The following is a 27109-nucleotide window of genomic DNA, read 5'->3' as shown; positions in this document are numbered from 1 at the left end:
TCAGACCCACTCTCCAGAGTCTCGGGGGATGTTTGTGCATGACATCACCCTCCCCCTCCTGTAAATCAGGCACTGGGCCATGTTCAGCCATGACCCATTCATGACAGGGATAAAATCCAGATGTTCCAGTGCTACGTGCAGCTGGGTCATTTCCTTTTTTGGCTAAAAACGTGAGGCTCTGGAGGCTGACTGAAAGAGGAGCCTGGGGGCCCCTTGTGCAGAAACCTTTTGCGGTTAATCCCTGGAAACAACACTGCAGAAAGCCCAGCTTGTGCTGCTGCTGCTGCTGCTGCTGGAGGACAGGCTCAGCTGGGAGCCTCTGGGCTGGAGCTGCTCACTCACCCTCCAAGGCCCAGCACAGCACCAGAGCCCAGCCCAGGTCACAGGGCAGCAGCAGCAACAAAAATTGTGCTAGAGCTCCATCAGCCAGTAGAGCAGATCCTTTGGAGCAGGCAGGAATGTGCACACACCAGTGCCATGGTCCTACAGAGGCACCCCTGGGCTGTGCCCATCCTGCCACCAGAGCAGCACCCACAGGAGCCCAGCCTCTGTGCTAGGAGGGCTGGAACAGGCAAGTCCAGAGCAAGTCATGGCAGCTGTTGGTGAATGTAAAGGATCTGTGGAAAATAGTTTCGTATGTTAGGGAATACATGGCTCCCTGACTGTTAAACATGAGTAAAGAGCATGCAGCACGCAGAGAAGGCTGCCAAGAAAGACCACAGATATCCTGGCTGGAGGCTGCAGCAACATCTACCCGAGGAGTGCCCTTGGAATGTGGTAGTGTGGGCAGGCAGTGTTCACTGCAGGGCAGGGTCAGCAGGCAGTGCTCACTGCAGGGCTGGGTCAGCAGGCAGTGCTCACTGCAGGGCTGGGTCAGCAGGCAGTGCTCACTGCAGGGCAGGGTCAGCAGGCAGTGCTCACTGCAGGCAGGGTCAGCAGGCAGTGCTCACTGCAGGCAGGGTCAGCAGGCAGTGCTCACTGCAGGGCTGGGTCAGCAGGCAGTGCTCACTGCAAGGCAGGGTCAGCAGGCAGTGCTCACTGCAAGGCAGGGTCAGCAGGCAGAGCTCACTGCAGGGCTGGGTCAGCAGGCAGTGCTCACTGCAGGACAGGGGCAGCAGGCAGTGCTCACTGCAGCAAAGGGAGGCTGCTCTGCACAGCGGGGCTGGGTTGGTACCGCAGCCATCCCCACCATCCCACAGCCAGCCTGCAAGCACAGAGCAGCAGCAGCACCCCACATCCTGCTGGAGCCTGTCCTGCAGAACTGCCTGCCTGGACAGACAGCAAGCACAGACAGATGGACACCCCCAGCCCCAGGGGGCCCCTGCAGCCACCCAGCAGGAGGAGGGAGATGCTGTTGCTGTGCCACAACCCAGGGCCGGCAGGGCTGATGGAGGGCTGTGCTTTGGGAAGGCAGGCACGAGCACTGTGGAGGTTGCCTGTCCCCAGAATGGGATCAGGGGTGAGGCAAGGCTGATCAGAGCCCAGCACCCACTCAGTGCAATGCCCTGTGCCTGCTGTTCAAGAGCCACAGAAGAGAAAGTGTCACGAAAACAGTTTATTGTATAAAGCTGTAGGAAATACAGAGGATGCTGAGGTTTAGGAAAATTCCTTCTGGAGATGGCTCCAAGCTCCTCTCATAATAGCAAACACACAAACTCTGATTTCCTGTCATCAAAGCTTCCAAACAAGGATTCAACAAGGATCTGAACACAGAGTAATAACACTTCAACATGCATAACATTTTCTGTTCCTAAGTGAAGCCTGGGTGGGGGGCTAGCCCCTTTATCCTGTAGTTGTGTACAAAATGATGGATATTTATGACAAATGAGTACAAAAGAGAAAACACCCACAAAAACAGGTTTTCAGAAAAGCATGTGGCTGACTAAGCAGGAAAGCAGAGTTGGCAGAAGTGTCCCAGTGAGACAGAAGCAGAAAGATGTAGAGACAAGGCAGACATGAGCATCCCACTGGGAGGGGCCTCAGCCCAGGGCCAGCTCAGCCATCGGGCAAGGATTGCTCAAGGCCTCATGTGAGTCTGGGATGGCTCAAGACACCCTACTTTGCAGTTAGGGCCAACTGGGACCTGGGCAATGCAAAGTCACACCCCCCACCCCAGGTGCATCTTTGCTTTGATTCTTGTTTGGGAACCAAGGAAGGATGAGTGTGGCTGGAAAGAGCCACTGCTCCCTGCCTACCACTGGGGACACAGGCAGCCCTGGAGGAGCAGGTTGTGGACATCCTGCTGCCCCCTCAGCTGCTCTCTGTGCTGCAGCCCTGTGCTCCTGCAGACCCTCCCAGCAGCTACTAATCACAGGCACAGTCTGTGGGCAATTTTCCCTTCCCTGAATTTATTATCTCTGGTGCTCCCAGTGCTGCTGGCAGCTGGGCTCTGATAGCAGTGCCTGTCCCATGGATCCTCATGAGAGGGATGGAGAAGGAATAAAGCCCTGAGTGCTCTCAGCCTTCAGCATGTCCTTGTAGGGCTCTGCCAGATGCACCTGAGCATCAGCAGGCCAGCACTCTCAGCTCCAGCTCAGCCACCCCAGCCACGGGAAGTCACAGCACAGGTGGATGGCAATGGGGTAGGTGTGGGTGGGCTGAATGCCCTGTACCTACAAGTGACTTGAATTCCTCATTCACAGCTAAGAGAGCACTGCCATGGAGGTGCTGAGCAAAGGGTCTGGCCTGCAAAAAGTCAGGTGCTACAGAATTCCAGAGGTGGATCCCATCTGACAGGATGTATGCTCTTCTCCTGACCCCACTGCAGCCTGGTGTCCCCAAACCTCTAGAACAGAAGACAGTGCCCTTCATGCCCGGGCCAGCTGTGCACATGGGAAGGCTGTGCAAAGCCAGCTGTGACACAGGCCAGCATGGCCTAGCTGCATGGCCCCGAGACACTGCCTTGTGTCACCTAGAGAGAGGGAAGCACATGGAGAAGGAGGAGAGGTCAGTGCCAAGGGGTGAACGCATGCTTGCCAGCACGCAGATCCAGCAGCCCAGTGCCAAAGCCGCTCCTGCCCTTTGCTCAGCTGGGGGCCTGGGCTTGTGCCTGGTTAGACTGGAAGCAAAAAGAAAGAGTAAATAATGGGGGGGGGGGTCTCGAAGCTCCTTTTTCAGCTTTATTTAGCTTTGACTGCACAGAGCCATAGCACAGCGTACTCTAGCCTGCAGGGAGGGGGCACAGGAACCCCCTGAACACACCGCGGCTCGGGCTCAGCCCCCATCTCCTGTGCCCAGTGCTCTGCCCCCGCCGTGCTGCCGGGGAACCTGGCACAAAGGCCCTGGAGAACAGAGGAAGGCCCTGCCCCGCCGTGTCCTCGGGGGCTCACAGGTCGCTGCTGCAGTCACGGCACAGGATCTCGTCGTTGTCGGGGATGAAGCCCTTCCCCACCAGCGAGGTGCTGCAGCGCGCGCAGTTGAAGCAGTTGTGGTGCCAGTGACGGTCCTCGAAGGAGACGTATTTGCCACCTCCAAAACCTGTGGGAGGGACAGAGGGCAGTGTCAGAGGCTCTGGGGAAACAGGGATGAGCTTCCTAAACACACTGCTCATCTACAGGTCAGGTCTTCACACATAGCACTGGTGGTGGCACCCAAAACACAGCCCAGGATCAAATAATGTGAATCTTGATTCTGGTGGGAGAAAAGCACTAAAATTGCTTCAGAGCAGACTTTGCAGGGTTGATATACTTGGACCAGAATCACAGCTTTCTCCTCTAGGAGGAGCTGGGACAGGAGCTGCACCATCACAGTGCATGAAGTCAGACAGAACTTTCCAAACATGAAAAGTTTTGGTTTGGCACCAAAACCATGCACATGCCACGTGGTTGTGTGTTCACTGTGATGTCTGAGAGCCAGGCACCCTAAGGGAGATCTGTGTGCCCAGCTGCCCTTCAGAGACCCACGCTCAGCCCTGCATGGTCCCTAGAAGGATTCCTCACAATGGCTGAAAGCTCTGTCTGGGGGGGCTGCTGGCAGCTCAAATCCTGGAACTTCTCCAGAGGTTTAATCGAATCCTGGGAAGAGCCATCCAGCCACCAGCTCAGGCCCGGGCTCCTGCAGAGGCTCCACAGGAGTTTCCTTTCTCTGCTGGCAGTTGTTGGACTGGTGAGCTGTGACCCTCTTCTCCCCAGGGCTGCAACAAACTGATAAGGACCAGGGGGGAAGTGGGTGCCTGAGAGTTGTCCTCAGCCAGAATCATCCTCTGAGTCACCAGCTGATTCACAGCTTCTCCTGCCTTCCCAGCAGCAAGAAGCTGGGAATTGCAAGGGGGAAGGCCAAATGGGGGAGGGCAGAAAGGAAGCCAGACTCTCTTAGGGGGTTCTGCAGAAGAGGATCCCTTATTTCCCCTGCCTTAGCTGGTACAGCAGGTCCAGACTCCCCTGCACCAGGTGCTGCTGTAGGCTTTCCCTGTCTGTGAACAACCTTTTCACAGGACATGGTAATCAGGATCAAATAAGGCAAGCCAGAGACATGAGATCATGCTTTGAGGGGTCTCTTTGGAGTCTTTACCTGTGGGTAGAGGGAATTCCACCCACAGGACACAGCTCCCCACTGTGAAAGATGCAGACAAAGGGACAGAAGTAACCCCAGGCATCGCAGGGCTCCTCAGAGAGCTGTTCTGCTCACCTGTGATGGGCTTTGTGCAGGCACTGCACTTCTTGGCATAGAGGTTCCCAAAGCACTTGATGCAGTACGGGTTGTCATCCTGGGAGGTGAACTGCTGCCCGGCCAAGGGGGTCTTGCAGCCCGTGCAGACAAAGCACTCCTTGTGCCAGGGCTCATCCCGGTAGGTCACTCCTCCCTTGGTGAGGGTCTGCAGGAGGAGAGCATGTGCTTGTGACACACAGGCAAAGGGAAAGAGCCCAGCCAGGGTGCTGGCACCTGAACCCTCCTCTGACAGGGCTCAGGCAGGAGCAGGGAGCTCCCTGTCCCTGCAGCAGAGCTGGGGGCTCTGGGCTCTCAGGCCACACGTACCTTTTTGCACCGAGTGCAGCGAGGAGCGAACTTGCTCTCGTAACAGGGGACACAGTAATAATCCTTCTTGTCTGGGATGAAGGACCGTGACCCAATGGGCTGCTGGCAGCTGCTGCATATGAAGCAATGCTCGTGCCAGGTCTGTCCATTGTACTCCAGCTTACGGGAGCCTGCAAAGAGAGCCCTGCAGTGACAGAGGGGAGCAGCACACATGCACACAGGGACCTGGGGGGCTGGGCAGGATGAGCTGTGCTCCTGCACACCCGGCTATATGTTCCCCTCCCTGTGGCAAGTTCAGGACATGGAGCTGGAGAGGGGGCTTCAGGCCCACAGCACAGCCACAAGGGGAGGGCTGCAGGAACATGTCCCCAGCACTGGCACAAAGGCCCTGGCAGAGATGCCTGACGTAACCTACATCTGAAGATGGTGCCAGAATAGCCAAGTAAAGACACACACGCCTTTGCCTCAGGCCTTCTCCAGAGACACTTACACGTCTTCAGTCATTCTGTCTCTTCTTGTCAGCACACAGCAGAAAATGCCCAGGAAAACCTTTGTTATCTCCTCCCTCATTCACTTCCCCATTTAAAAGGGGAACAGATAGATGGGGCTGCTGTGGTGATCACAGCATGTCCAGCAGTGCTGTCTTGCTGGACAAACAAAGGACAGAAGGGCAGGAAAATAGAGACCTAACTCTCTTCCATGCTGCTCTCATACTGGACCTGCAGCCCCAACTGACACCAAGGGACCAGGAACAGAGTGCAATGCTCAAGTCCAGCTGCTCCTACCTGGCATGACAGTCTTCTCACAGGCGATACATTTGGAGGAGAACTCGCTGCAGTAGCAGTCGTTGCACAGCAGCTCCTTGCCCTGGCAGGTGAACGGCTCGTCAGCCAGAGAGCGATCGCAGCGGAAGCAACGGAAGCAGTGCTCATGGTAATGGCGGTCCTCGTAGTACAGCTCCTGGGAGTACAGCCAGCATGAGGAGGGGACCAAAGGCCTTGGGAGCTGGCCTGCTTGTCTGCAGGGCCTCTACTCACCCTGCAGTCATGGCCGATCAGCTCCTTGCACTCGTCGCAGGTGTTGGCGAAGTGCGCGTCGTAGCAGGGGATGCAGTACGGGCCATTGTCCATCTGGATGTACTTGCGCCCATACAGGGACTCCTTGCAGTTGTCACAGTCGAAGCACTCTGTCATGGTGCCGGTCTGAGGCCCTCCTTCACCTGCTGAGATTGGGGCAGGTGTGGGTCAGTATCAGCTTAGGCTGTCCCAGATGCCCCTGCACAACCCTGCCACCTTCCAGAGTCCCCGCACTGAACCAAGAGCTGCTGCCAGTACAGGGGACAGACCCACGCTGTGCTCCTGCTCTGGGGCAGCATGCATTTCCCCAAGAGCCTGCACACATCAGGGCCTGCAATGAACCTTGCTTCAGGCTTATTCTCCAGTTTACAGCTGGAGAACTTTGGCACCACTCAAAAAACCTGGACATGTCAGCATGCAGCTAAGCTTTGCTACCATCCTGGGAAGTGAACTGTAAAATAAAAAGGGAGAAATTTCCTGCATGAAAAGTTTTGGTTTGACACCAAAACTATGCACATGCCACGTGGCTGTGTGCCCACTGTGATATTTGTGAGCCAGGCACCCTAAGGGAGATCTGTGTGCCCAGCTGCCCTTCAGAGACCCACGCTCAGCCCTGCATGGTCCCTAGCAGGATTCCTCACAGTGGCTGAAAGCTCTGCCTGGGGGCTGCTGGCAGCTCAAACCCTGGAACTTCTCCAGAGGTTAAAAGCAGCAGCTCCATAGGGAAACGGGAATTGGGCATTCTGCTCTGTGCCTTGTCCCAGCAAACTGTTCTGCATGTGTTGCTCCAACTATAAACACTCTCCAGGGAGAAGCTGCAGGGGCAGATGGGTGTTTCACAAGCACCTGTTGGGGCTTGGCATGAAGGAGATCTGACATCTCTCCTTGCTGCTTATCTCCCTCACAGACAACAGGTTTGTGGAACTACTTTGCTTTCTTTGGAGCATTAACTCCAGAGCAAGACTATCTTCCTCCCGTTTAGCCCAGCCTGTTTATTCCTAAACATGTAGTTTTCCACTTGCAAAATCACACCCTTCTTTAACCCAGGATTGCTGTCAAGTGTAGACAAGCCCATTGAGTTACAAGGGAGCTGTCAGCTGCAGAGCACCTCCACTGCTGAGTTCTTCACAAACCCACCCACTTCACAAAGAGCAATTACAGCTCAATCTGCAGTTAAGCATTTAATGGTCAGGGAGCTCCCTCCCAGCCCCTGCACCCCCTCCCCACAGCCAGCTGTAGGTCGGGAGGCAGCCTCCAGGGCAGGAGCTGATCCAGACAGCTCTGACTCACAGCCCAGAGCTCCCCAGGGCTATTCTTGGCCAAGCCACACAGCTCCCAGCTGTTGTCAAGCCTGGTATGTGCAGATAGGACTGATGGAGAATAAATCCAGTGCTCCCACACGGCTACGTGACCAACGGAGGGGGAACAAAGTTCCTTTTCAGACACTGGTTACCAGCTGCCACCCAGGCCACTGCCCACTCCGTGCCCTCCTGTGTGGCAGCCCAGCGTGTGTGGCTGTGGGAGCAGCTCTACAGCCTGTCCCTGCCAGCAGCACAGGCTGGGGCCAGTGCTCCACCAAGCCTCCCCCAAAGCTCCAACCCTGTGCCTGCAGAACAGGGCAATGCCCAGTCTGATACCGGGCACAAGGCAATGCCCAGTCTGATACTGGGCACAAGGCAGGCACAAGGGGGTTTGGTGAACCCAGTCCTCCACCAAGCCTCCCTCAAAGCTCCAGCCAGCAGCCCTGTGCCTGCAGAACAGGGCAATGCCAGTCTGACACTGGGCACAAGGCAATGCCCAGTCTGATACTGGGCACAAGGCAGGCACATAGGTGCAGGGTGCTGAACTGCACCTTGTGCTGCCCCCCCACCAGTGTCCCTCCCCTCTGGAGCACCCCCGAGGTGCTCCCCTGACCCCCACACAGCTCCTGGCTGCTTCTCACCCACTGCTGCTGCCCTCTCTGCCACCCCACTTGCCTTTGTTCCCTGAAGCTACCTGGGACCTTTCTCTCTGGCAAAGAATTATATGAAATTTCCAAATCTCTTCCTCCCCAGCCCTGGTGAAGGGAACTTTCCAAGGTGTGCCTGTACTAAGACCTGTAATGAGCATTCCTGGCCTGGGAGCGAAGGCACTGCCCGAGCAGGGAACTTCCATGTTTCTCAGTGGGCTGCACTTTAGCTCTGTGGTCCAGTAATACAAGCTCAGAGGACATCAGAAAACACAAAGGAAGAAAAAAACCAACCTGAATGAAGAAGGCTGGGATTTTACCAGTGATGAGGAATAAGCCTCCTGAGCACCACTACCCTGACCCTGATGCTGTCAGAAGAGGAAATGAAAAACAAACCCCTCCAGGAACGATATACCAAGGAGGACCCTAAAGCAGTGGGCCACTTTGAGCAGTTTTTCCCCAAATCTGTGCTCCTGCTGCACACTGAGAGCTGAGTGCTGCCCCCCAGGCTGGGGGTGCAGCAGAGCCAGGCCCAGGAGCCTCACGTGGCCAAGGCTGCAGTCAGCACACACGGGAACAGACTTTGTGCTGCCTTTTCAACAGAACAAGAACAGGCCCAGGAAGTTTGCTCAGGGTTATTTGTGTTAGATAAGCTGTTTGCTCCCTTTGTTCTGCTCTCAGATGCAGAGCTGGGCAGGGGTGTTGCAGCCTGGGCAGCGCCAAAGCAAACGCAGCATCTTCGTCCCTGAGATGTGATGCTGTGAGACAGGAAGAGAAAAGCAGGACAAAAGAAATGGAGTACAAGAAATAGTAGAAAAGCCCACAATTCTTACTGTGATTGTAATGATGAACCTGGGAATTGCCTTCCTTATGAAGGACAGAGAGTTTTAAAATGTATTAAACCCCCCTTTCTTTAATCGAGGCTCAGACACAGAAGGGACAATAAAGGCAATGCTCTGGTGCCAGCGAGCATGTGCTCATCCTTTGCACCACCCTGTAAACATCAGCTGTGTGTTGAGAGTGCTGGGCTGATGGCAGGAACGCCTTCAAATGCTAACCAAGGTGTTGCCCTATAATGATGGGATTGCAGCTGCAAATAGGGTGTTAGTGCATTGCCAGATGGCTCCAGTCTGGGGGAAGAGGCTTGCTGAAGCAGGAACCTTGTACAGGGTGATGGTGGAGCTGGATGTGGGATATTGCTCAGCTGTCTCACTAGCTGTTGGAGGGCAAAAATAAACACAGATACATGCCTGCCAGCTGCCTCCTCTTTCCCTGTAGTTCCCTGAAAGATGTAGTTGTGCTCATGGAGCAAAGGAAGTTCAGTTTTTCTCCTGTGCCTGTGAACAAGCAGCTTTAGGAACAAGAGCTCCACTCACAAACAACATTTAAAGTGCTCCACAATGCAAATCTGATCAGTCTGGAGCAGAGCTCAGAATAGCCTCACGTACGGAAAAGGTCAGCAATTTGTCAAGGAAGCACAGCAAAGTCCACTTTCTAATTAGAGAGTAACATGCACCCAACACCAGCCTGGTGTCATTGTCCCAAGCCATGGCTTAGCAACAGCCCCAGGAGATCACTGCATTAATTTTAGCACCAATAAAACAGGGATTTGTTATGCAAAGGAGGCAATACAGACAGAGTAGGCCTGATCCACACAATCACTGAAGAGTTTAACTGGCCTGATCCACACAAGCACTGAAGAGTTTAAGTGGCTTTTTGAGACAGTTCCTCCTACAATGAAATCCTTAGGTCTGGAGTCTTGTGTGTGTGTGTGGTGAACCTGTAACCCCATGTAACTTCACACCAGTTTGTTTGTTGTCAGCTCACAACCAGCTGCTCCACAGAGTCACCCTAGAGTAATCCATGGGGTTATTCCTAGGGAAACACTTCATCTTTCCAGGACACAGGAAAAGACCTGCTTTTGACTGTCTGTCAGGTCCCTGCCTATTCTCACCTCCCCACGGCTGTCTGAGCATAAATACAAACAATTGCAGTTCACACCTAAACAGACACACAGAAGAGAAAGCACCACCTCACTGGGACAGGCAAGTATTCCCCATGTAAGGATGAAACCTTCCAGGGACACGGCTTTGAAAGACAGTCCCCAAAGCACTCCAAGGTCAGCAGAGGAGAAGAACACTTTTTGTTCCTGCTAGCTTTCCAGAACCATTATGGGTCCTGGAATCTGCATGAAATTGTTTCTGCCTGCTGCCGACCCTAAAAGGCAAACCAGCTGCTTGCTCTGAGGAGCAGCTCCAGCCCCTCCATTATGCTGGGAGTGCTTTCATTCCACGTTTCCTGACACCACTTCTGGGCATCTGCACAGGGTCACTGTGCACCCTGGCCGCAGGCCAGCCCAGGTTCTTGGGGATAGGGGTGCTGTGGGGGTTTCTCTACACTTCTTAAGCTGCTTCTCATGCCTACCTGTGCCCTGCCACTCTGTTCCCAAACCCACCAGCGCTGCTGCAGACCTGCAGCATCCCCAGGGCTGTCAGAGGAGAGCTTGAGGCAGCTGGGGAGAGGTCCCAGTGCTCCCTCAGGGTGACCCAGCCTGCATGGGGCATCCTTGGGAGCAGCATTGCATTAGAGTTTCACCCGCCTGCTTGCAGCACCAGTGAGTCACTTCCTGCCCTCAGCTCTGGCCTCCAAGCTGCCTTCCAGCTTCAGCCTTCCCCAGGACAGCTCTGAAATCTTAAGTAGGAAAGGCTCCAGCATGGCAAGGAGGAGATTCTTTGCAGGGACCACCAGGACAGCCACAGGCATCACACAGCAGCTTCCCCATCACCAGCACAAGCAGAGGATGCTGCAGCTCATTTTTCCAACACACAGGGAAAGTTTGGTTCTTACAGTGAGCCTCAGAGGCAGGAGATAAGCAGATCAGCTGGGTGTATGGCCACATCCTCCCTGCACCACTGGGGTGTTGTGCTCGTGCATGTGCACACACTGAGCTCTGCTGAGCAAGCTGTGCCTCAGCCTTTCCCCAAGCATGGGCAGGACACCCTCCTGCCCAGAGCTGTCATGGGTTGCTCCAGGCTGTGCAACAGATTGAGTAAAATGGCTGGCAATACTCTAAAGAAACACCTTGCATTTCAAATAAAATAACTTGCTGTCAGCAAGGTAAGCAGCTTCCTGAAAATGCCCACAGCTTAATGAGGAAGCAGCAGAATCCGTTAAAAATGAAGTAGCAGACAAGACAAGCCTAAACGGCTGCATGACTTTAATACAGTCTTAGAATGACAAAATAAGGGTTTCCCATTGTTCAGGGGAGATCTTTTAGTTGGCCCATCCAAAGAACAAAGCCATATCACAGACTGCTCCTGGCAGCCCTGCATACAGATAAAGGACGGTGCCAAAACCACACCTATCCCATAAATGTCTGATTGTACTCTTAAACAGAATACAATCAGCAAGAAAATCACACCTGCCTCCAGCCCCCAGCCTGCCCAGAGGTGCCTGCAGGAAACTGTGACAGAGACATCACACCTGGTCCAAGGTGAGCAAGGGCAAGATGCCACCACTGCTGTGCTGGGCTCCTGAGGTACCAGAGGCACAGGAGAACATTCAGCCCTTGCTCTGGACTCACTTTCTTTAAGGAAAGTTAATTCTACCAGGGTCTGAGAAAGAAGCTGTAAAGTCCCTACTATCCAACCATAAAAACAGAAACTCCGCCAAGTAAAAAAAACAGGGAATGATTTCAGAGTTAAAAATTTATTACTAAACATCTATAGGGGTTAACTAACTATTTTAGGTTCAGAACAAACTCTTGGTCTTTCAGAGGTGTAGCTAACAGCAGTAAAACTATTTGGGAACACGCAGAGCAGGCAGCCTATGTCATTCTGCTGACATTAAATTGGAATGTTTGCTCAAGAGATCAACTGTTAATCTTATTCAAAATGAGCACAAAGTAAGCAAATTCTGTGCACTCAACAGGAAGTCAGGAATTGAAGTCATTTGGGCACTTTGGGCCCATAACATTCAAACAGACCATTAACAGATGGAAGAAGTCTGAGAGCAGAGGAACAAGATAGGAACACTCCAGAAACTTCTGGCCAACTCTACACAGACCCTTCTGTCAGGCAGTTAAGAAACCCATGGCTTAAAATCATGCCAGGAGAGATTCTGGCTTGTCTCTGTGGAGGCTGCAGAGAACAGAGAGGCTCCTCGTGACAGGTACCTTTTGTGCCACGTGCCAGTGACAAGCAGGGGACACTGGCAGCCAGGCACAGCTACCACTGAGGCTGGGGTTGGCTCAGGGCAGCAGCTGCACACATGGTCACAGTGGCCATAAGAGGAAGAAAGATGCTGAAGCCAAGTTTCAGGGAATGTGACTGATCACAGGAGCTTTGGTTTGATCGGAGGAGCAGGAGCTGCAGTCCAGGGAAAGGGCTGCTCCTGTCAGTTCTCAAAAAGGAGCAAGGGACAGGTGTGCAAGTACTCTCAATAAGCACGTTGTGAGCATGCTACAATCTAGCATTGAAAGTTTAATTTTGGACTGAATTGGTTTATACCCATGTAACCCACAGCCATATCAATTTCTCAATGCTTATCTAACATAACAATCTGAGGATTCCTGGCAATCATGTTTTCAAGATCTCTTTGCCCCACAAAATAAAGGTCATATGCAGTACAACAGAATTCAAACATGAAAGCGTGACAGGAAATGACTAACTGCACACTGAGGCCAATGTACCTTCATCTTGGATCAGCTCAGCACACAAGAATCTTGCAACTCAAACAGACATCACAGCCTATATGCAGAAAAAATAATCTGACTGCTCTAGTTGCTAGTTCTTGGGGCCTGTGCATCTCAGTGTAGATATTACTGCAAAATAATGTAATTCCGCTCTATTTCCCTGAAGTTCTCTCACAACTGAATCCTTATGCTGTAGTTTGCACTTTTCCTTTCCCTAGAGACAGCTGCTTTTTAAAATGAGGATGAAGCCATTCTTATTTCTTAGTTGATTGATAATTTAAGTTGGTATTTACAAAGCTTTTTGCAGTCCTTAATAAAAGATCCTTATGAGCTTACACCTCTGTTTTGCCCAAAAAGGCAATCAAGGGACTGCCTCAAGCACTGGACACAGCCCTGGTGATGGTGTTTTTAGCTCATGTCCTGAAAACCAACCTGTACAATTTGAACCCAGTCCCTATTCCCTGTCTCCCCAGCAAGCCTGAAAGCTCTTTTGCTGATTAAGGCTCTGCTCAGCTTCATGTTTCTTTTCAATAAACAAAGCGACTTTGACTTCCAGTAGCAGGAAAAGACACATATCCCAGACATGCTTTATTTAATGCACACCAATTACTTAAAGGGCAAAGTGAATTTTTTCACCAAATTTGGTCAAAATGCTCCCTCTTCCGATTTGATTCTTTGCCTCCCAAACACAAGCATTTGCAGTTGGTTTCTTGCATATAAGCAGATTGATGGAGAGAGGTAACGTGCATCTGAGCTCTGGCAGTTTTGTGCTTTTTGGGGCACTCCAAAATCAGCAGAGGGAAGAGAAAGGCAGGAAGGTGACAGGAGACGCTGCAGTGACGCTTGTGCACTCTCTCTCTGCCAGATCCCTGAGGGCCTCCCCACCTGTGCTGGCTCTTGGCCCAAGGAACAGGGACACTCTCCCTATAAAGTGCTTTTTACAGCTGCTGGTGTCCCTTGCAAGCAAAGGCAATGCCAGCCCTGCAGCACCAAGCATGCGAGCAGCTTCTAAATCTGGGGGAGGACTGAGTCCTGGCAAAAGACAAATTGTCTCATGTTACCACCCCGGGAACGGCTTGGCTTGATGGTTCTCCGAAACAAAAACGAGGATCATTTGTTGCCCAGGAGATGCTGTGTGTGCCAGCTGCAGCCCTCCCGAAACAGGGCAGCGCTCCCAAGGGCAGCACAGCCGAGCAAAGGGGACAGAAAGGGGACAGATGGGATGGCTGAGAGGGGAAGAGAACACCTTCCAGCCACTGCCCTGCTAGGGTAGAAGTGAAACAAGTTCCCTGCTATGACTGAAGACTTCTCTGCCAGGTGATCTGGCCAGCACGTGTCATTTACTTTCATGATACAGAGCTGGTTATCTTCAAACCATTCTCACTGGCACCTTTAAAATGACTCTTAAGTACTGCAAAATTTAAATAATAGAAGCCATCAGTTGCAATTGTCACGTATTTTGCATAACATCTCTACAAAATTACTTCTTGCAAGTACTAAAAGGAAATTTGCAAGATGCAACATGCACTCCTGTTTCTGGGCAGAAGTAGTCTTTGGTGGCACCCATGAAAGGGAAAGCTGTGCCACATCCAAAAGACTACGTGGAAACAGCTATTTTAAGGGACAGAAATGCCCACAAAATGTATGAATGCCTTTATATCATGCAGCTACACATGGAGTTTCCAACCCCATCCCCTGCCCACTGGAGATGTCTATGTCAGAACTGGAGCTGCTGCTGGCAGGCAGCTCAGTAAATATGTGGACTGACTGTGCCTAAAAACTCAGAAAGGCAGGAAAAGCTGTTCCTTTAAAGAAAAAAAATCCCACAAGAAGAGAAAAGAAGTAACAACATCAAGAGTCCCTGATGAGGTCCATGGCTCCTTTTGAGAATCTCATTCTCTGATTGAAGGAAACCTACACGAAGCACATCTCTCAGAGGTTAAATAGGATCAGAAAGACCAGAATTTTCTCTAACAGAGGCTCCTCTCTTGGCAACTTTCAGCTGAGGACCAAGAAGAGCTGCTGTCAGCCCTTGAAGCAGATGGGAAGCAATGCCTCATTTCTTTGCTGCAGGGAAGGTGCTCCACACTCACTGATGCTGATGTGCACTCTGACTGTTGGGAAAAAGTTCCCAAAGCTGTTCACATGCTCAAACAGCCCGAGGATCAGGGCCTTCACTGCAATGCCAACACCCTCCCTCTGTTCTGGAGCTGATCAGAACAAAAGTGCCCCATTTACAAGCTATTTGTCCCAAACTGGCAAACCCTGGAAAGAAAAGCTCAGCCCAGTTCTGTTACCTTGCATTGCTGACAGCGATGGAGCAGCAGGAACCCAGCTGTGCCAGGGTGCTCCTCTACCCTCACCTCACAGTCAGGTACAGCAGGTGCCACCAGCCAGAAACTCTCAGGAGTAAACCAGCACTTCATTAGCAAACACTCAAGTGCTTGTCCAGCAACAAAAGCACTCATATCATAAACCAAGGGTGACATCAGCATGGGGATTGTATTTCCTACAGGAGTTTAAATGTCATTACTTGTGACCAGAAATCGGACACTTGCAGTAAGTTACTCTAAATTTTCACAAGAGACATGATTCCAGTTTTGTGTAGACATATTTCACTTCCAAAGCCTTTTTACTCCTACATGTCATAATGACAGAAAAAAAACAAAAGAAGCAAAACTCCTAACATAAAGTGTAAAACTCTTGAACATCATTATCAGCCTGACTTACCAAGTCAGGTGCTAACAGGGTGAGCAGCAGAACCTGGATTGTCACTTGAAAGGGTCAGTGTGGCTCAAACAGTCTGATCTACTCATAATTCAGGGTCTCTGCATTCCCCTTTTCCATTTTTATTCAAAGTTCTGCTCTACATCTTCTTCTAAAATTAAAACTCCAAGCTATCAAGGACCTGAAAGCATTATTTCATCATCCTGTAGTTGTTGCTGTTTCACATGGCATGAAGCACAACACAATCTGTGCACCTTCACCAACCTGACGTGCAGTTATGATTTCCCACACTCAGCTCTGGGCTCTCCAAAAGCAACACATCCAACACTCCTGCACATGCACATTGGGCCAGATTTAATCTTTCTGTGAGTTATATGGTGTTTGCATAGGGTTGTGAAATAGCAGAAATAAAACTTTTCTTTGCTGAGATAGATGCAAAACACGCTGTGCACTTTTTGCTTTTAATGACTCTTGGTGAGTTCCACTACTAGTCTGTGTATTCCAGAATGTTCTGAGTTAGGCACTCAGCAATTTTCTTGATGTCAACTGTTCACTGAGCTAAGGGGAGCCACTGAAATGCCTTTAGATTTAAATGCTGCCTTTTCTTTTTGAAAATGTGCCAAGGAAAGAGGAAGATGAGAATAAATAATCCAAATTTAAGGACACAAACTAAAGATTTACCTGGGAAGCAGTTTAGCTCCCTGATTCTCTACTGCCAGTGACACAAACATGTGATGATCCAGTGCAAGATCATTAATGCAAAAAGTCCTCAGTTTCCAGAGCTGATATCCCACACCTCTCATTGGATTGTGGCTTCCTCAATTCCCTAACAGCTGTCAGCAGCAAAAACATTATTTACCCTTGTAATACCCACAGGTCAGGGAGTAATGCGATCTCCCTCCAGGGATTTGCACCTCAGAGAGTTCTGGCACTAGGCATGGCCTGTAGAACTAAAAATGGAACCAAGATCCAAGTTCCATCTTTCTTCTCCTTTGGAGATGCAGCACATACCCCTGTCAGTGGAAACTGTGACACCCACCAACGTGGGGTACAGACCTGCACCTACAGATTGCACAACCCTGACTCTGAGAGGAGCAGGAGAAGTAAGAGAAGGACATGGTCTTTAAGGTGCCTTCCAGCCCTGTAACAGACAGACAGTGTTGTGCTGTCACAGAGCACAGCTAATCCAGAGTCCAGATCTCCCAACCATGCCTCTGCTAGCTGCTCCTGCTATTTAAACTTGGGGGTTTAGCAGTGAGCAGGCTGAGCTGGCAGGCAGAACTGGGACAGGGCAGCACCAGGAAGTTATGCACCAGTTCAAAATGGGTTAGTTTTTAAGAAAGGAAAAATCCACGTTTCCCTTAAATGAGGGTAGTGGAATTCCAAGGTCAGGTCAAAAGTCAGGATTTTAGGCTGGTGCTGGGGCTCATGATGCTGACAAATGCAGTCCTTGCACTCAGGGACAGCTTAGGACCCAGTATTTTTTTGTTGTCTTCCCATCCTGAGCAATATCCAGAAACAATGACATCAGGTGTGGACCTCAGAGAGGAATTTTTGTCTTCAACTGTGCTGAAGGTTAGGCCTTCCAGATACATATTTTATATGATTCCTTTTCTTTTGTTTCATTAGAAGAACTACAACAAGACATTTTTTACAAGAAGCCTGAGTGCACATGCAGGTTGTGTATGATCTGCAGCCACACAGCCTTGAACCACCACAGAAATTACCTCTGACACACTCACATGAAGGAAATCTTGTGGGCTTGGATCATTCAAGAAATAAGGCTGCTTTACAGCTACAGGAACAACACATGCATTCTAAATGGGTAAGATACAGGCTAAAAAATAACTGCTAATTGTTTTTACAATTTGTATTTTATATTAAAACCTTCCTTAAGAGCTTAAGAGGCAGAGCTGAGCCTAGAAAGGATTTTTATGGCTAAACCTGAAAGCAGGGATCTAGAACAGAACTAGTCCATTACATTTCAAACCTTGATCCTGGGTTCTGCCTCAAGCAGCTGGGATTATTTTTCCAGTTAAGCAAATTCCTGTTTCTAAAACCCACTCTGATATTTAAATAAATTTGGAGAAGATGCTGAGTAGTCACTCTGATTCACAGATAACAAGGTCAGAACTGCATTGTTTGATGGATTTGTAAGGGAACTCTTGAAATTTGGGCAAACAAAATTAAAATATCAAGGTCATATTTACATTCCAGGGTAATAATTAAATACTTAATATCTTGTGGTTCCACTATTTTAGGTTTTTCTACACACCAAAATATTTAGTCATGTGAAAACCATCTGTAGCAGCTGGAAGACATTCATTTGGCCTGCCAAGATTAATTAGTTTAAAAATACATAAATAAAGTGTTCATTTTATTTCCAAAAAGCTGTTGCTCTTGGTTCTCTTAGGGTGCTGGTGAGGAATGCTTATGGAAGGTTCTCAAAAAGAGCTATCAGATGCCAGTTTCACAAATATCTGTTAAGTAAAACAAGGCCTGTGTTTAGGTTAATGCTCTTCTGGACTAAGCCAAGTCATTATTCACAGCAATATGAAAACTAGCTTGCAAACACTTCAATCCCTGTTTTTAGGGAAATCTCTCAAATCCACAATGCTGAAATCTGCTTTTAAAAATTGATGAAAAGAAATTTCTCCTCAGGACTGGGGCTCAGATACCCTTGTTTAAGAATTACAAACCTAAGTCTCCAAGCATGTCTTTTCTCTCCAAGAAGTTCCTGCATAATCTTCAGAGAGCTTTTCAAAGTCAAGTAAACAAGACACCCAGCTGAAACTGTAAAAAGGGCTGAATTTGGCTTAGTATCCATAGGGATCACTTCTCTGGCCAACAGCTTGCAAAGGGTTATTTCTTGGCTCATCATTTTTGTTTTGCTGGAAGATGTTGAGGTTTTAGTGAAGTTTCTGCAGAGCATGCAGCAGCATTCAACATTTTTTTTGCTCAGCTAATGAGTTAAGTCATCACAGCCCTCCAATGCCTTGAAGATTATGGGTGTAGGAAAAGGGAATGCTCAGAGAGGGGAACTTTTGAGCAGTCACCACTAAGCTGCGGTTAAAACAGACACCAATGACTCTATTCAGCTCCCAAACCTCAGACAGTTTCCATTTTCTCAATAACAAAGCATTTTTGTGGAATGAGGTAACAGCTTCCATCTGCCAGGTCCACATCTCCACTAAGATTTCTCAAGAGTGTGGCTGATGAGAGGGCTGGCCAGCAGAGCCAGAGGCAGGAGAGTCCCTTTTGCCTGGGCAACACAGGGACAGACTGCCATGGGACAGACGTGGAGAGGAGCCTCTGTGGCACCATCACACAAACTCTCCTGGGATTTTGAGTCACAAGCAGCCTGGAGCAAGCTCCACACACTGCACAGCTGAAGAGTCAAAAGGTCAGGAAAAGGGTTGAGGCTTGTCACTATGGATGGCCAGGGACAGGCAGGAGGGAGCAGAATGGGTGCCTCAGGTCCAGCAGCCTATCGTGGGTGGGTAATGAGCAGAGAGTGTGTGATTTAGAAGCAAAATCAGTCACACACTGCCAGATGCACAGTGCAAAGGGCAGGGCAGACATCCTGCTCCCTGAGGACAGCACTGCCCCTGGGACTGGCCACTCAGGCTGCCATACACCCCCCCCACACCTGAAATGCTAAATATCTGAGGCAGAGCAGTCACAGCCTCAGAACACAGCCTGGGAGAGGGTTTGGTTTTGTTCTTTCCTCATTTCTTGAATTTGGCAGCCTATATTTTGACCTGTCAGTTCCAGGGATGCTGAGCACCCAATCATTCTTTTGATTTCAGACAAAGCCAGCTCGTTTCTTCTGAAGAGCAGACCTTCATTTAGATCCAGATGAAGATTCCAGCTCCTGCCAGAACCCCCTCATCTGACTCTTGTCTCCCTGTGAATGGCCAGTCACTCAGCTCCCTTGCAATTTTGAGACTCTCAGCTCCAGGTTCAACCCCCCATCTGGTTCTCCCATCTAAAGCAAGGCAATTTTCCAGTTGGTTTTCTGATGGCCTTTGCATTCCTGTGACACTTCCTCTTGGAGTTTAGAAAACATTAACACTAACCTCCTCACTTGCTAGTGTAATTCCAGCTGTGTGCCCACATGGATACCTGGTGAGTGGCACCTTCTTTCCTGGCCAAAGCATTTCCCAAGCCCATTTTCTTCCTATGAGGAATGCTGCTGTCAAATGTCAAAAACCCACACTGCTAATACTAGCCTTCCACAAGGTCAGCCAGAGAGGACTTCCATCAAGGATGAGCTTTGCTGGAGAAGGCTCCCTGGGGATTATCAGAATAGTACAGTCAAGCCCAGATGGCCACAATGTGCTGAGCACATTTCCCGCAAACACAGCAGCCAGGCAGAGGCCTCTACAAATCAAAGTCCACCCTGATTTCTGCCATCTGCTGAGCACTGAGGGCCAGGCTGAGGCCTTTGGGAAAGGTCAGGATAGTCTTACAGGCTCTCGAGATATTGCTTTTGTTCTCACTATTTGCTTCTCAATTCCTTCGTTAGAAGATACTAATCTCTCTGTAAGGCAGTTACTTGGAGCCAAGACTTTAGATATTATTGCAAAACATATGCTTAAAAGAGACTGGAAATTATGCTGGCAGTGTTACAGAGAGGAGCAAAGCACAGCTTTGGGTCAAAACAAACAAAAAAAAATGTAAGCTAGTAAGCAATTCCCATGCAATAGTTTAGGAGAGCCAGCAAAAGCTTCTTCTAGAATGGAAAACAATGCTGTGAGAACGAAGCTAACCAGAGCTGGCTCTTGGAAAAATAAAAGAGCCAGTAATGAGCCAAAAGCACATATCCAAGAGAATCTTTCTGGGAAACAGACCCAAGCCTTTACACTGGAAAGCCCTGAGGGACTAGGGACCTTGAAGCTAAAAGCTGGCAAATTACTTCATCAGTTAAGGTTGGTCTCAATGTTTCCTACTGTGTAAAAATAATTTGTTTTAGCCTACAGGTCTCTACAGAGCACTGGGTAAATTCAGGCTACTTCCTTTGGGAAGGGAAACGGAGTGCCTGGCAGAGCCCTGCCCAGTGGGATATTTTCAGGGGTTTCCCACCAGCACTGACAGCCCTCCAGCCCAAGGCTGGCCCAGCACACTCAGGCCTTGGTGAATGAATTCTGCTGAATTCCCTTGGAGCTGCTCTAGTGCACTGGGCACCACATGCCCATTACTGGAATGGGAATATCCCCCAAGCTGTCAATGATTACAACAACAGATGAACATGCCTCTGTAAAACCACCTTCTGGAGGCTCATTCACCCACGATGGATGCACTCAGGCCAATCATCCTGATATATCTTGTTTTCTAGAGAGATAAGGAGGAGACTTTGTTCTGTCTCTCTCAGAGATTAGTTCCTTCACCCACGAAGATCTAGGTGCTGATACAGAGTGGCAAAGACAAGGTCTGTCTGTCTTTGCAGCCCACTGGTTCATTGCCAGTCCAGCTCCAGCCACACCACCACACCAAGAGCACAAGACATTGAATGTGTGCTCCTGCTCCAGCCGGGCTTCTGCGTCAGCAGAGAAAATCCCCACATTGGCAGGGGATGGCAAGGTGCTGTCTAATGACTTTCTTTCTCTTCCAACTCTTCTGATTCATGTTGCCATCTTCCTTGCAACTGACCTAAATAACATGTTCAGGCAGCACTGGAAGTGTTTCCATCTCATACTGCAATAACAGTGAGATCTTTGCATCTGGGAAGGGAATTTCACAGGCAAGTCACACCACAGGTGAATTAACAGCGTCCTTCTCAAGAAAGGCACTGAAGCACCCTGTCTTATCCCATCAGGGAGACTTCCTGGCTGCAGGAGAACAAAGGTTGCCCAGGAGCAGGGAAAACACATACTAAAGCTGTGCCCAAGCCCCAGCAGATCTGAACAATGTGGGCAGATTACTCAGTTACCTCATTTCCAGGTGTGCTGTCAGCGTGAGCCATGACTGGCTTGGAATTAAAGAGGTAAAATTGTTCCTAGATCTGGACTTAGTCTGCATAATTTATGGTAATTATTGCTCAGTAGCCATTAATCCTTTAATGCCATATCACACACTCAGCCCTCAGTTCTCTCTAACTTTTTGGTCATCACAGACCATCCCACTGCAGAAGGGGCTGAAGGACATGGTGCAGGACTACACTGGATCCAGAGCCAAAGGTCTCAGGAAGGGAAAAGCAAAGAAAGCCACTGCAGAAGGACTCCAGTAGGTCAGCCCTCTCCAGACATACAGTGAGTATGTGCTGGTAACATACAGGCACTTAAAGCAGCCTTAATCCCAAACAATTACAGACCTCTCCAGCTCCTCACCACAGCACCAGCTGTAACTCAGGTGTCCAAGAGCATTGCATCACAGGAATACAGGGGCAACCTCTGTCACTCTACTGTGATACTTCCCCAATCTCATTCTTCCCTTTACTGTAAGCTGGGGCACTTCCAAAAGTAAATATCCATGTAAATATCTCCATTCCTTCCAACCCCTGGCAGACTGTGGATCTCAGTGTTACCTTACAGCAGTGGTCCTCACAGGCTGTGTGCTGAGGAACTGAAAAAGTCAATTGAAAATGCATTTATTGCCAACAAGGAAAGTGACTGTGGGGAAATAAAGAAGAGTATTCTGAAGCTGCATGCCCTGCCACAGCACTTCCAGCTTTCAGGTGAGGCAGTGCTCACCTGGGGCTGGTGCACTATACCTTGCAAGGCAAGCACTCAACAGCCTAACAGAGCCTCAACAGCCTAACAGATGCCTTTCTTACTCTGAAGATACACACGAATACAGCTACAGTTCCCCTTTTGCAATAGAAAGGAAGTTATACTTGATCCGTACCAACTTTTTTTCAGGTAATTGAGCTTCAAAACTCAAGCAGAAAAGCTGCCAGCAAAACTTGTGCCTCTTTGTGCTACAGTTAGTCCGTAACAACTGTTCTGAATGTGTTATCTCTAGTTTTTATTAGCTCCTATTTACTTTGGCTGCACATCCAAGCAGTCATTTATACAGGGTGAGAGAGGAAAATCTTGGACTTGCAACAATGGCCAAGCAGTTTAATCTACCACTGGGGACAGACTTGACTCCTATTGGCGTGGAGTGCTGGCAGGGTCAAGTGTAACATGTGCTGGAGGAAGCACTAGGGAAGCAGATCTCTGACTGTTCAAACAACACCAAGCATTTCCTTGAGCTATTCAGAGTTCTCTTTGCCCCTCCTGTGCAGAGAAAACAGCTCCAGCTGTCCAGTCACCTGCGCTGGCTTCTCCACTCACTGGATCCATGACATTGGTGGCCGCCAAGAGCTCCAGGTTAGATGCAGCACATTCCTCATTCCTCACAGCTCAGATGGTCAAAGCTAAGTTAGGAAGCAGTCAAGATCATGTCCTTGGCATCAGCACCAACTTGGTGCTGGAAGATAATTTATATTCCTGAGCAGAACTGGCACTGGGCAGATTAGCCATAAACATCAACAGACTGTTGCTCCAGCCATGACACCAAACAGAAGAGTCCAGAATTAATATTTTTTTTTTTTTTTTTAATTTGGGAAGTTCAAAATACTTCATATAAAAGAACTCTGCAGATTACAAGTGGGGGGCGATCTACAGGAACATATTCAGAGGCAAATAAAAAATGAAATTAATTAATATTAAGAATCAGATGACCACAGGCCAAATCAAATCAGACTACACCAAGAACAAGAATGTAAATTTCAGGATTTTTATTCCATTGCTCTTTGGATCCTGTGTTAAGACATTACTAAATAATTCTTGATTATTAATTTAGCCCTAAAGAACTTGTCCTTCTGATTACTCCCACAGTAATATCATTCCCCCCCTATGAGTAAGGACAGAATAATTTGTTAAAATTGTTCTCCATTTAGCAAGTATCTGCAGACAAAGTGGTCAGTTCTGCTGGGGTGAAATACAGGAAGGTGGAAGCCATGTGGCATTCTTCAATTTCCCCTTTCCTTTCACAATCAGATCCTTGATATTTTCTTCAACAGGAAAACTGACATTCCCCTTCCGTGTAAACTGCTGACAATTGTATTTTACACCTGGTAAAACCAGAGCAAAACGGAAGGAAGAGAAGAAACAAAGACCAAGGACTTTTCTCAGCAACTACATCTCCACAGAATGAAGTATTTTCCTTTTCCCACCTCAGAGCAGACAGAGTCCAGTAAACACACCCGAGCCTTGGTGGGAAATGCCCCCTCCTCGCTGCTGAGTGGCTGCAGGACAGTGCCCACTGCAGCAGCTTCCCAGAGGGCAGCCACAAAACCAAAACCCTTCTGCCACAACCTTACTTTAAAAGTCACCCTAAAGCTCCTGGTAGTAGTAATCTGAAGATTAAATATTACTGATAAAGCTTTTCTGCCCTCTAACAAGTGGCCATCTCCCTTTCCTAGATACAGCTGGTATTTAGAGTTACAGCTATCCCCTCCTTTTGAAAAAAACCCACCTGAGTAAAATGCTTAAATTGATTTTGATGAAGTTCTCTTTGAATTTTTCCAGTTTGGCCATAGAAATTGCACCTATTTCAGCAGCAGCAAAGGCCCCTAAGGAATGAGCCACTTGCATTCTGAGCAGAACTGCAAACATCACTGGCAGCACCTTCCTGCCAGAGCACTTGGGCACTGTGCTGGGCACAAACAGCACATCTCAACCAGGAATACTGAACACCAGAGGAGAAATTATTTCTTACTTGAGCAATTAAAAGGAATTATGGAGCTGTTTGTCCTGTTAAGAGGTTTGGCTTTTATTCAGAGCAGCCAGACCCTGGTTTTGTGGGTAACTTCTTTATCACACAAAAGGTGAAGCAGAGCAACAAGGTTTAATTCCTGTTTCTCTCCTGAGGTTGCTGCTGCAACTGTGGCTCATCAAGCACAGCCTCACATAAGCTATAGGCAGCAAAAATCCTACAGACATCAATGAGGATCCTGGTGCACCACCATGAAAATCTTGTGCATCAGTGCTGCAATTACCATAAAAGTTCTTTTTAAGGCGGAGGGCATTGGAAACACTCTGGGTATTGAGAGTCATCAATTTTTTCCACCTTTCTGCTGGCATTTCAAACTACAGCCAACTGTGTAACAGCAGAAACTCAGCTGCAATTAGGAACACAGCAGAAAGCACCTTACCTCATCAGGCAAGCAATAGAGCAAGCAAGTCCTGGCTGGGAACAGAACACAGGGCTTCCAGAGTTGGTGCACGGGGAATTTTGGTAATCTGCCTGCAGGGAAGTTTTTTCTGGCTCCATCAGTTAAGAGTTCACCTCAGTCTTGAAGCTGCTGTGTCCAAAGCCAGAAAACAACACGGCTAAACTCATACCCCTCAGAAATCCACTCAGAGCCAGTGAATACTGCCTACAGTCATACAGGACTGGTATACTACAGACAAAAACCCATGTGTCATCAGGGACACCATGATGACACCAGCCAGGAAACAGACTCCTGCCTTTCCTCCCCAGGACAGGATGACCTGGGAAAGGTGAGCAATCCTACTGCCAGCTGTGTTCTGGGACAGCAGGGCTGGTCCAGCACCTGCTCTAGAAGAAAGCACAGTGCAAACCAGGAGCTGAGCTGAGGGCAGATGTGCTGCAGGAACAGCAGCCACCTCCTGTCCTCCCAAAGGCTGGGGAACCACAGTGACCCTCAGCACCCTACTCACCTCTCAGCTCTTCAGATGCTGTTCTGCAGGCAGGGGAAAGGCACAGATTTTACCCCAAGGGGCATCTCAAAAAAATCCAGGACAGAGAGACAGGGATGCTCCAGAAGCTGAGATCATGGAACAGTTCACAGGGCCTCCCTGCTAGGGAATTCTGGCTGTTTCCAAACACTGCCCTGCCTTTAGTGTGTCCCACCACTCCCTATGCACAGGTTTATGGAGTTCACACTCCAAAACATATCTTTTGCTGTAGAGCATCTGCTATAATTAGTACCCACAACTAACCATATCACCTATTTTTTTGTCTCCTGTGCCACCATTTAAAAAAGTGTGCAAAATTACAGACCAAGTTGGGTAAGAATAAAACTTCTACTGACAATTCTGTGCCTCACAGGAAGTGGTCAGCAAGAAGAGCAAGGGAACAATACAGTCTCCATGTTAGGAAAAAGGAAAGAGAGGGTGGCACAAAAATAAGATAGGAGAAATGTCAGACTTCCTCTTTCCTCTTTGCCTATCATGAAGTTAAACCACATATTGACAAAGGAAATCAGGGAAATAAGGCAGCTTTAACATCTGGGCAGCTAGAAGAGCCACAGATTTCCTTCAGAGAGGAGTCAGTAAAGTAAAAGGAATGTCCATACACTCCTCCCTAGAAGTCTGTGCTACCACCAGGATGCTGCATCCACCAGAGCTTCACCCTTACCTCTGCTCCTAGGAATAGGTTTTCTATTTTGGAAAGATTCCTTTATTGCTTTCAAAACTGGGAAACACTGAACATAGCAAGTTCAGATTTAAGTAAAGAGACCTCAGTATCAAATCCTGCCCCGTGAAGATACATAACCCTGGCACATCCGATCCGTTTGCGCTGCAAGCCTGTGGAGAGGAATTTCTCCCACCACGCTTCACCCAGGCTAACTGGAAAAGTTTATCCAAAATCCCCAAGAGTTCTCATGAAAGTGTCAGTGGTTAAGGTAACCACAAGTACAGAACTGGAAACAGATAAAGAAAACAGTAAAAAGTTACCTGTAAGAAAAGAAAATCTGAAACATAACTGTGTTGAGGAAAAAGAAAATTGCAATGATCCTGAGCTATTTTTTAATGTGAGATCCAAACTGTGACTTCCGAGTCTTTGTCTAGCACACACACACAAAGCAAGGCTTGGAGTCTTCTCCCATAGCTACCCTGGGATTCTCTGGAAAAACAGCAATCGCTCCAGATGTGCTGAAAATTTTCCTGTGCTACATTTGAGCATTTGGTTATGGTTTACTCCTGGGTCTGCTGGTCGGGTAAAGTCTCAGCACTCTCTTCATAAAACACGACTCCAGCTCTCAACTTCGCAGTCTGGCAAAGGGGCACGGCCCAAAGACTGTGGTTTTCTCCTTGTGGAAAGCGGTGTGCATCGTGCTGCCGGAGCAGAGCGCTCCGGCGAGCCACGTCCCGGTACGGCCACCGTGACGCCGGCAGGGTCCCGGGGGATGCCCCGACCGCAGACGGCACCGGGGACACGGTGCCTTCCCTTCAGCCCCCCGGGGCACCCCCGCCACCGCCCGACCCGCCCAGGCTGCGGGGCCACAGCGGGCAGCGCTTCCCGCCCCCGGCCCGCCCGATCTGACCCGACCCGACCCGGCCCGGCCCGGCCCGACCCACCTGGTCGGCGTCCCGGGGCCGCGCTGCCGCTCTCGGTGCCCGGGCGCTGGGCAGACCCAGCTCCGCTCGGCGATGCTCCTCAGCCGCGAGCGCGGAGCCCGGCCCGGGGCGGGGCCGGGGGCGGCCCGGGGCCGGTGCCCGCCCAGCACGGCGCTCGGGCGGCGGGAGGCGCTGCGCCGCCAGCAGCGGGGGCAGCGGGCCGGTCCCGCCGCGATGCTCCCCGTGCGGCCGGCAGCGGGATGAGCCCCGTCCTGAAGCGGCGGCTCCGGCGGGAACGGCAGCTCCGCGGGAGCGCTGCGAGCGGCGGCGGAGGGACCGGTGACGCTCGGCCCGCGGGGCTGTCCCGGTGGCGGCGGCGGCGGCGGCGGCCGGGCCC

At 49.8% G+C, this 27109-nt stretch overlaps 1 protein-coding gene across 2 annotated transcripts; it reads right to left on the bottom strand.

Annotated features, from left to right (window-relative positions):
• Positions 1 to 1540: 1540 nt before the first annotated feature.
• On the bottom strand, positions 1541 to 26839 carry FHL3 (four and a half LIM domains 3). 2 transcript variants are annotated; one of them, XM_030233199.2, is made up of 6 exons: positions 26734 to 26839; positions 6012 to 6196; positions 5760 to 5934; positions 4975 to 5144; positions 4627 to 4813; positions 1541 to 3477 (listed from the first exon to the last, which is right to left on the bottom strand). In XM_030233199.2, the coding sequence occupies exons 2-6, from the start codon at positions 6165 to 6167 to the stop codon at positions 3326 to 3328; spliced, it is 840 nt and encodes a 279-aa protein (XP_030089059.1). In that variant the 5' UTR covers positions 6168 to 6196; positions 26734 to 26839; the 3' UTR covers positions 1541 to 3325. The 2 variants fall into 2 exon arrangements, with proteins under 2 accessions (XP_030089059.1, XP_030089060.1); XM_030233200.2 differs by having other exon boundaries at positions 6012 to 6193; positions 26734 to 26824.
• Between the last annotated feature and the right edge of the window lie 270 nt (positions 26840 to 27109).

Source organism: Serinus canaria, chromosome 23, assembly GCF_022539315.1.
Source record: "Serinus canaria isolate serCan28SL12 chromosome 23, serCan2020, whole genome shotgun sequence".
NCBI lineage: Eukaryota > Metazoa > Chordata > Aves > Passeriformes > Fringillidae > Serinus > Serinus canaria.
This window is presented reverse-complemented; position numbering and strand designations above follow the sequence as displayed.